General features: G+C 54.6%; 1 protein-coding gene across 4 annotated transcripts in view; it reads right to left on the reverse strand.

The window, feature by feature from the left end:
* The window catches only part of CEP43 (centrosomal protein 43), a 28,041-nt gene extending 18,537 nt beyond the window's left edge, over positions 1-9,504 (reverse strand). For 2 of the 4 annotated variants that reach the window (XM_046005142.1, XM_046005141.1), the window contains exons 1-5: positions 9,306-9,503; positions 8,786-8,839; positions 5,477-5,531; positions 4,543-4,631; positions 3,959-4,096 (exon numbers count right to left, since the gene is read on the reverse strand). In XM_046005142.1, the coding sequence (XP_045861098.1) occupies positions 3,959-4,096; positions 4,543-4,631; positions 5,477-5,531; positions 8,786-8,839; positions 9,306-9,407 (438 nt within the window). In that variant the 5' untranslated portion in view covers positions 9,408-9,503. Of the gene's footprint in view, positions 1-3,958; positions 4,097-4,542; positions 4,632-5,476; positions 5,532-8,785; positions 8,840-9,305 lie in introns of all 4 variants that reach the window. The other 2 variants (XM_046005143.1, XM_046005140.1) reach the window with 2 other exon arrangements.
* Between the last annotated feature and the right edge of the window lie 426 nt (positions 9,505-9,930).

A 9,930-nucleotide genomic window follows, 5' to 3' on the forward strand; every position in this document is an offset into this window, starting at 1 on the left:
ACACGGCACGCTCTGCGAAGGCCCCTACTCCCTTCGTCCTCTGCGCCGGCCTGCTGTCCTCTCACCTCCCAGAGCACGGACCGCACCGCATGGGCCCGCCCCGCACGCACAGCATCACAAAACCACCGCCTTCAGGGCCCCCGCTGGTCCCTTCCCTGCACTATGCTGAACGCAAAGAAGAAAGGTTTCAATGCTTCTCGGATGGAAATGACCTCCTGAGATTCAGCCGCGACCCCGTTAGCAGCTCTGTGACGGCGGGCATATCAAATGTTGGTTATTTTATGTAAAAATCCTACCGACGACTCCAGCGCTTTGAACAGGACCCCATGCGGCTCTCTGCACCCACGGCTCCCCTCCAGCCGCTGACTTCTGGCGTCCTCCTCTCCCAGGCCGAAAACCCTGTTTCACCGTCGCAAACTTTTCTTCCTCCCGTGTTGCCCTCTGCTGTCTTAGTAATTTACCGAGTCTTGCCGCTTCTTCCTTGAAAGGGGAATCTTCATCTGCCCGTTTGTGCCTGCGTTTATCGCCACCAGTCCTGTCTAGCTGAGCTTCCCAGATTTCACTTCTGCTCACCTTCTAACCTTCACAAACTCATCTTCCAAATGAGTATTTCCTCTGCACAAGCCTACAAAGGCTCCCCGCTGAGCCTGAACACAGGGTCTGTTAAGAATTCCTGTGGGGGCGCCCGGTGGCTCTGCGGCTTGAGCGTCAGATGCTGGGTTTCGGCTCAGGTCATGATCTCAGGATCGTGGGATCCCGCCCCCTCCTCGGGCTCCCGCTCAGCGGGGCGCCTGCTGGGATTTTCTCCCTCTGCCCCTCCCCACTGTGTCCGCTTCCTGTAAAATAAATAAATCTTTTAAAAAAAGAAAAAAGAAGAAAAATCCCTGTTGGGTTGGGTTGGACCCTGCAAAGGATACAAAGGTGAGACCAAGCCCTTGTCCCCAGCCAGGGGATGACATGGGGAGGAGCAGGCCACCGCGGGCAGCTTCCACACCCGCGCAGAGCCAGGCGCTATTTCAAGAGGCGCCGCAGAGAGGGAGGAAGAGGGAAGCACCCCAGGAGGCAGAGTGCGAGAGAGGCCGTGAGTGAGGACACTCCACAGCTGGGTGTGGGGCCGGTGCCCCGTTTCAGGTGGAGAGCAGACGGGGGGAAGGCAAGAAAGCAAACGCCACTTTCAAGTAGAACCAAGTCCGGCTGAAGCACAAGGTTCCACATGTCACAAAAAGGCCTAAAACCGGAAAGGCGGTCGGGCGCCACCTCACACAGGACCTCTACACCAAGGCCAAGGACTCCGGGAGCCGCTGGCTGCCACCGCACAGTGACCGCACTCCGTAAAGAGCAGAGCAGGAGACGAAGGACTGAACTTGAGATGAAGTCGGCGAGCGTGAAGGGCTCAGATGACCGCGGACAGCGCCGGCAGAGGTGCTGGAGAGCAGGACCCCAGCGACAGCAGGTGCTCGCGGGGAGCAAGGGGGCTCACGCGGGGCCGCGCAGCAAACGGCCCAGTGCTGGGACCCGCCGTGCTGGGGGACCCCCAACGCCCTGCAAGACCCACTCAAAGTCACGAAAAAGGACGTGGGGCACAGCAACCTGAGTCTTAGGGTGGTCTGCAAACGCCTTTCCATGAAAGCATCACTGAGTTCAACGGGCTGAATCCAAAGCTAGTTTCCTCCTCCAGCATCAGAGGTCAGAGGTTAATACAACCTAAGGAGAGGCTTCCCCCCTCCAAGTCAGAAACGCCAGCGAAGACGGGAAAGCCAAAATGGACACTGTGAGCTCCCTATTTTGAATATGAATTTGACCAATTTATGTGTGTACAGAGACACACGACCGGTTAAAACGACACACCCCCATATTAAGAGGGAAAGTAGCAAGGAGTGGGTATTTCGTAATGGTGTCAAACTTTCAAGAAGTAAAACGACCCCTTGACATTACAAAAGTCTTCCCGTGGATCCGTTTGACAGACACCCAGCTCGGAAACAGGGCCGGCTTCGGACCGACCAGCCAGAAAGACTGAACACATTGCCTGAATTTTCATTTTCAAACCAACCCAACTAGACAAGAACTCTCCGACGGGGTCTCAGTCTGAGGCAGACGCCGTGTCTAGCAGCGAAGGGGAGCGCTGCGGCCACCAGGCCTGCTGTCTTCCACGGCGCGCTGCTGCCTCGGGGGACAGACACTCCTCCCTGACAGGGCTGGGCCGAGGGCGCTCTGTGGACTGAAACGAGGAGTCAGAGAAGCCCAACCGACACAAGCAGAGGAACCCGGAGCCAGAACTGGGGCCGGGAGGATGCAGATGTTTTGTGACCCCGGCTTCGCTACAGGGAAGCCCATTCCATCCCACGGGATGCAGATGAGCTAGGAGTGTCCAGGCAGTCTGTGTGGGGAACAGCTGGAGACCAGTTTCTCGCTGGGGAAGGACGGCGCCGGACGCAGGCGTCACCAAACAGTAATGAGGACAAAACGGCCAACAACGACGACAAAGGCAAAGCTCGCAGGTCCCCACACACGAAGCCGCTGCCGAGCCTTCCCGACCCTGACTCCCACGGCTCTCACCACCACCCCGAGGCCGTTCTTTCCATCATCCCCACGTCACGAGTGAGCCACAAAGCACGTGGAGGCCCAGTGACTTCAGAGAGTCACACACAGGACACGGCAGAGCTGGGATGTGACCCAAGCGTCCCAGCTCAGCCCATGCTCTTGCTCCTGAGCTAAGGGAGGGCACGCCAGGGCATGGGGTCACCAGCACCGCAGAGCTGAGCCCGACAGCCGCCGCAGCGCCCCCACCCCAGAGCCCCATCCCTGCGGCAGTGCCCCCCTGCTCCTCACCAGCACCCGGCCCAGCACCCGGCCCAAGCACCCTGCTCCCGGCCCCAGCTCTCCACAGCCTCCCTGGAACACCTCCCCAGTGCCCTCCTCTACTCTCACACTAAGACTGAGTTTAACCAAATTTCCACTTGAAAAACCCCTTTAACTAAAACTGATGACTCCCAAAATGCGTGGTACGACCCATTTACTGCACACTCCCTCCGTTATCATAAGCCATCGGTCCACGTGCATTTCCTTACGGGAACACGGTTTATCTTTAATAACTCTCAATTCTTCTAGTCCACCAAACTATTTTATCTTTCCATTCAAAGCACCGATTTCTTATGCCCTCTATGCAATGGGTGCTCAGTCAGGCTCCCCTAATACTAAAAAAGATTCTAACAGAAAACATGCTCTGAGACCCCACGCAGAGCCCAGGAGCGCACAGCCCCACATTCTCACTTACAAACCAGTCACTAAAAGCACGTGCTTAACCGGGTGCCAGAGAAACAGGATCTCTACGTAAAACTGACATCTGTGACCAGAAATCAGACTTCATCTCATTAGCAAGTTTCTAAAAAGGGAGCAAGAAAGGCAGTAGCTAATCAAGAAAAAACAACTTTGGAAATGTTTAGAAACTAAGCACAATCAACAGCTCCAACAATCAACAGCTCTAAGTCTGTTTTTAAAAAGCCCTTAAGTTCAAAAAATGATTAGCCTCTGATTCAGCTCATTACGTTTAAAACGGTACCAAGACAATAACCAAGTGTCCGCTGCACCTGCCGCGCCCTACCCGGTGCGGCCTCACACTGCCCACGAGGCGGCCGCTCTCCCCATCCTACCCGGGGAGCCACGAGGGGCCCGCATGGCCAAAGCCAGCCTCGCCACCCCCCTACCCCTGACCCCAGTGCTCCTGGGTGTCCAACTGCAAACAAGCACGGCACCGGGCTCAGCCGGCACGACTCCGACTTTCATCAGCACGTGCGCTCACATGACCTAAGTGTGCTTTGTTGTGTTTTGCTGTGTTTTAAAGGAATAGCTTCTTTGCATTCAAACTCCGATTCACTATGCATGCAGAACTCTGCATGGCGACCCTGAGTAGCCAATAATTAAAACAGACAAAGATGACAGAGGCTGGAATTATACTTACCTCCCCGTTGGGTGGCCCTCTTTCCTTCTGCTGACAACGTCTGATCACCTCCAGTAACAACGGTCCGCCCACAGTACCTTCTGCCTCAATAATACCCAGATCTCGAGCTAAGTTCTCTCGGCCTTCAAGACTTTGAAACTAGGGAAGAAGTAAGATACAACGAGCGAGATACAAGTGCACGGAAGTATGTAAATGATTTTCAGAGATCAAAGAAAAACATTTTTGGAATTAAAGGTATCTCTAAACTCAGAGACATCATTTTTCTAATGAATAAAATGCCCATTTAAAAAATTATAGATTTCTTTTAAACTAGTCTCTGCATCCGAAGTCTTCATGAACGGATGCCGTCTGACATCAGAACAATTATTTCTACAAAACCCTCCTCTCAAAGTTCTACGAAGCAGCGTGGGGAGCAGCCATCTACAGCTCAGATGGCTTTTAAGACAAACAAACATCGACTACAAAAAATAATCTACATGCAAGACCCTACAACACACCAAATTTTGTTAAGTTTCAGGTTATAATGAACGCATTTGTATCAAGGACGGTTTCAAAGATAGATGCAAAAAAATCACGACTCTTACTGTGCTGGTTTCGGGTTGAAAAACGGCCAAGGTGAAGTCAAGATTGAAAAACTGGAGAAACTCCGCAACGAGACTAGCCGCCAGCCGGCCTGGGGAACAGGAGAGACGGTGAGCACACCTGCGTGCACCCGAAGCCCCTTCACTAATGCCACCAGGTAAGGGTAACTCAGCAAATGAAGAGGAGAGGTTTCTAAGCTTAAACGATAAATTTATCTTCGAGGAACCCCAGCAATGAAAATCTCAGTCTCGTGTTTTCAGCGTGTGAAGCTCACTAGTGCTAAAGCGACATTCCTAAGAGCGCGAGAGTACTCTGCTTCTCATACTAAAACTGGTTTTGGGGCGCTTGGGGGGCTCAGTTGGTTAAGAGACTGTCTTCTGCTCAGGTCATGATCCCGGAGTCCTGGGATCAAGTCCCACGTCGGGCTCCCAGCTCCATGGGGAGTCTGTGTCTCCCTCTGACCTTCCTTCTCATGCTCTCACACTCTCTCTCTCAAATAAATAAAATCTTTAAAAAAAAAACAAAAAACTGGTTTTAACCAACAATTTCCTATGACCAAGAATATCCAAAACAACTTAACAGTTACCTAATAAAAGACAATTTTAAAATGAGGAACCTTTAAGAATCACAGACTTCAAAAAATATTTGAAACTCATAGGGGCGCCTGGGTGGCTCAACTGGTTTAGTGTCTGCCTTCGGCTCCACGTCATGATCTCAGGGTCTGGGGATTGAGCTCCCTGCGTCGGGCTTTGCCCTGGGAGAGGAGCCTGCTTCTCTCTCTCCTCTGCCCTTCCCAACCCCCTTCATGTGCACTCGGTCTCTCTAATAAAAAAATAAAATTGTAAAAAAAAAAATCTGAAACTCCACATCTCTCCTAAATAGAACTTGGAAATTCGGAGACAGACAAAATAAGCAAGAACAAACTGAACATCTTACCATCTTTCGTATTTAAAAACTTTCTCAGGCTCTCATTGACTAGAGGAGTCTTGTTCTGTTAAAAAATGAAATAGTATGTCATGCATTTATCCTAAAAACAGCTACAAAACGTGGTTTAAAGCTTAATTTTTGGCAGAGATATAGTAAAATACGGTCACTCATAAAATTATGGTTAAGCCCACTCTATAACTATTGATTACTACAGGAATTCTTTGATGCTATTTATTATCTCAAAGCTAATAAAATGAAATCACACATGAAAATGTGCATTTATTTTTAATTTTTAAATATTCCACAAACTGTTCATTAAACGACTTTAGAAGCTAGACCTTCAACTACTCATATGTGAAACGGCGTTACGTTTACTTACAAAACAACTGTTTATCATTCTAAATGCACGGTGACATGCTGTTGTCATAGATATCTTCCGTTTATAGCTCACTGTGAGCCGGACTCAAATTACACACTTGCTATTCGCAGCTCGTCAGCATTATGTGACGTGACTTTGGGTCGTGCACAGGCCAACTTCGCTCTGCCATTACGCGTTTACTTTAATAAATACAGGAAAAATACTTCTAGCTCACTCGAGCTTCTTTAAGTGTACCGAATGAATTATGGGCATAACAACTCACATTCTGCTGCTGGGATTGTAAATGGTGCGATCACTTTGGCAAGGAGTCCAGTCATGTTCTAAAGAGTTCGTACCCCTATCACAGGACCCATCTGTAGGCATTTTCTCACAAGAAAAGCACCGGTCCAGGCAAAGACATGTACGTGAATGTTCAGAGAAGCCCTATTTATAACACCAGAAAACTGGAAACAAGCCAAACGCTCATCAACAGATGAATGACTAAACAAACTGCCACACGTCCTACAATAGACACGACACAGGGAAAGACAGAATGAGCCATTAGTACAAAGGACAATATGGGCGGATCTCAAATGCATTAGCTGAATGAATGCAGCCAGATCAAAAAGAAACGAGAGTCTGTGCGGTAGGATCCCGCATGTGTGGCTCTGAAACACATGGAGGCCCTGGGGTGTGGGGGGGAGAGTGTCACGAAGGGTTTCAGGAAGCTTTCAAGGGTCAAGGATACAGTGCACTATGCTGACTGTTTCAAGGTTGCATAAACATTAAAATGTAACAAACTGCACATTTAAGTGTACTGGGTTTATTGTAGGTCAGCTGCACCTCAATAAAGTTGTTTTTAAAAAAAGCAAAAAAAGACAAGGCAGGGAAAGATCACAAAGGTCCTTGGTAGGTTGGTCTAGAGAATTTTAAGACACTGAGTCAACTGAAATGTTTAAAGAAAAATGGAGGAACAAGAGCAGATGTGTATTATCAACAGCCAAACTAGGAGCACTGCAGAGAACGGACTTCAGGAAGATGGTCAGTGACAGGAGCAAAGGGGAGACTGGAGAGGAGGATGGGTGAAGCCGCCCGCGAAGGCAGCAGCTCAGCACCGGACAGGAAGGCAGCGGAGGGCCTCCTCACACAGCTCAGCCGCAGGGCTGTCGGGGGGGGGCAGAGAGCAAGGTACAGGCAACTCTCAGATTTCCTGCTCGGGCAAACCGCAGTGCCCAGAAGCAAGACCAGTCCGGCAGACAGGGTCCCAGATGGGTCTGAAGCTGACAAGGCAGGTCAGCGATTCAGGGCTGAAGTCAGCGGCAGAATTTGGGTCATCCGGGGAGAAAGCACAGGACGAGAGCTCCTGCACAGTACACCGAGGATTTAAGCGCGCCGTAGAGGGAAAAGACAGAACTAAAGCAAGCAAGGAGTGCTCAACGGAGAAAAGAGAAAGAAAAAAGTCCCAAAAATCAAGGGAGATTTTCAGGAAGGAAGAGAGGAATTAAGAATGTCAAATGCCACGAAGAACAACTAAGTTAAGAATACAGGTTAGAAGGAAAATAGACTCGATAAGGAGATTCTTCTTGACCCCGGCAAAGAGGGGTCTCAGGTGTAGGAGATCTAAGGCGAATTTAAGTGGATTTAAGATGTTAACGTATTAAAGGGTGCCTGGAACGTAAGAAATAAGACATACACATTCTTTCCAAATTCAACCGTGGGGGAAAATCCGAGTGGTATTAAAAGCAGAACATGCGGTAAGGAAAAGAGTTTTCCGCTTGAGAGAGATACAAACACGTCTCTGCTCAAGAGAAGGACCAAGAGCAAGGACAAGGCCAAAGACACAGCCACCGGCTGAGGAGCTGAGAGTACCTGGAAGGCAAAACCCAGAAAGCGGGACCACCCTTGGACAAGACGAAGAACCCCGCGGCAAAGCCAGGAGGAGGTATGGATCGTCGGGACGCAGGGCGGCTCTCTCCGAGCCGAGGGAAAGACACAAACGGTCGGGACCCCATGCTCCTACTTCCCTGCCAAGGAGAGACCGGGCCAGCTGCTGAGAGAGCAGCAGGAGAGAGGTGGTGGGTCAGCGCACCGCTAAGAGCGAGCTCTGGCGCAGACAGCTCGGACCCTCCCCGAGGCAGGCGCCCGCCAGGTCACCGCAGCAGCAACCCGGCTGGCCGACGGCTGTAGCGCCGACCCGGCACACGCAGGCGGGGACTCAGTCTGCTCAGTGAAATGACACTTGTGGTTCTTCCCAGAGTGTGGCCGGCGGCTGAGGAGCTGCTGTTTCTCAGACGTGGAGCAGGAGCGCCAGAAAGGCCAGAGCAGAGCGCGGCTGAGAGAAGACGGCCCGGACAAACAGGTAAGGGCCAAGAGCCGAAGCACTTCCTGCCGTTAAGCAGGAGCAGGCGCCGAGGTCGAAAGCGAGGGGCGATCAGACGGGCGCGCCTCGAGCGAGGCGAAGCCCCTGGGTACGGGGCAATCCTCGCGGACATCAGGGGTGGGAAGACCTGAGGGACAGGAAAAACTGAACGCACCGACATGAAGCGGCTGAGCACACGACCATACGGCAACTGCGGGTCAGCCAGTTGAGAAAAGCGGCCCGCACCCGGTGGCGGCATCCGGCCGCACACTACACAGGACAGCTCCTGCGATCCGGCCGCAGGCGCACTGGCCGCGGAGCTGACCTCGGACCCTGCTCGGCAGGCCCTGCAGACAGGCGTCTACACCAGCGGGGGCTCAGTACCGGCCCCAGAGCTACTGGGACCCCGACCTCCCTCAGGCGCCCCGAAATTCCAAGATACAGAGGCGAGAACAGTCTCCCTGGCCCAGCAGTAAGGGGTCAGTCCTCCGCAGCTCCAAGCCACCCCGGCCACAGCAGGACCCGCAGGATCTAGGACAACCTGCAGGTACTAGAAATCAGGCACAAACCAGGGGGGCGGCAGAGGTCGCGCGTCTCATACCTCGACTTTTTCTTGCTCTTCTAGTGCTAGAAACACGGCTGCTCGGAGCTCGGCCTTTAAAGAAGGAACAGAAGCGGTTGAAGGCCACGGCCGCGACCCCGGCGTGCACCCAAGCGCCACAGGCGCCGTCCCAGGCCGACGGGCCACAACGCCCCGCGGACAGGACAGCCCACCGGGCAGGGGCGGAGTGGTGGGGAGGCGCCGCGGGGTGTCCCCCGCCCCCCGCTGAGAACCCCCCGCAGACAGCCCCGCCCTCCCCCGCGGCTCGGCCCCGCCTTCGCGTCCGCGACCCCGCGCCAGTCACCGCCCGGCAGCTGCGGCGCGAGCCGGCCCTGGCCCCGCACGCCAGGAGCGTTCCCCCGGCCTCCGCGCGACCCGGCCCCCGAGGCCCGGCCCGGCCCCGCCGGGAGTCGCCCCCCGCCCGCGGCCCGACGCGGCCCCGCGCGATCCTTTGTGACGCCCGCCGTCCGCGCAGACCCCGCGGGCGCAGCCGGCATCCCCGCGGCCCGGCCCGGCCCACCTTGATGCGGTTCAGAACCCCGCTGTTCTCCAGCGTCTGCACCAGCAGGTCCCGCAGCTCCGTGTCCTCCTCCGGCACCACCGCGGCCGCCGTCGCCGCCATCTTGCTTCTCCAAGACAACCGCCCAAGCCGCGCCAACGGCCAACGGCCGCCGCAGATTCCGCACGCGGCGCGGCGTCGCGGCCGAGACCACGCCCCCCGCGCCGGCGCGTAGCCCGCCCTCACGTCGGGGGCGGGGCCGAGGGGAAGCGCAGAAGGGCGGAACCGCTGATGTCGTGGGGGCGGGGCCTGAGGCGGGGCCTGGGCCCTTGGGGGCGTGGTCTGCGGCTGCGGCGGAGCCCTGTGTCCGCGGCTGGCCTCTGCAAGGTGGGAGTGTCAACCGCGGCCGTGGGGTGGGCAGCGCAGCCCTGCGGTGCCCCAGTCGTATCACATCGCACGCAAGATGAATTGTGTGCTGTGAACGTCAGAAGCGTTTCCACGGGGCGAAAGGGACGCCCAGGCCGGCTCACCTAGCCCCGGCGAGGGTGACCGGGCGGCGGAGGATGTGTGTCCGAGGCACCTGCCGGCTGCCTCTGGGGACGCGCTGCAGCGGCCTGCTGTCCGCCTGGTTTCCGCCGCGCTCTCG

This window comes from Meles meles, chromosome 5, assembly GCF_922984935.1.
Source record: "Meles meles chromosome 5, mMelMel3.1 paternal haplotype, whole genome shotgun sequence".
NCBI classification, from domain to species: Eukaryota; Metazoa; Chordata; class Mammalia; order Carnivora; family Mustelidae; genus Meles; species Meles meles.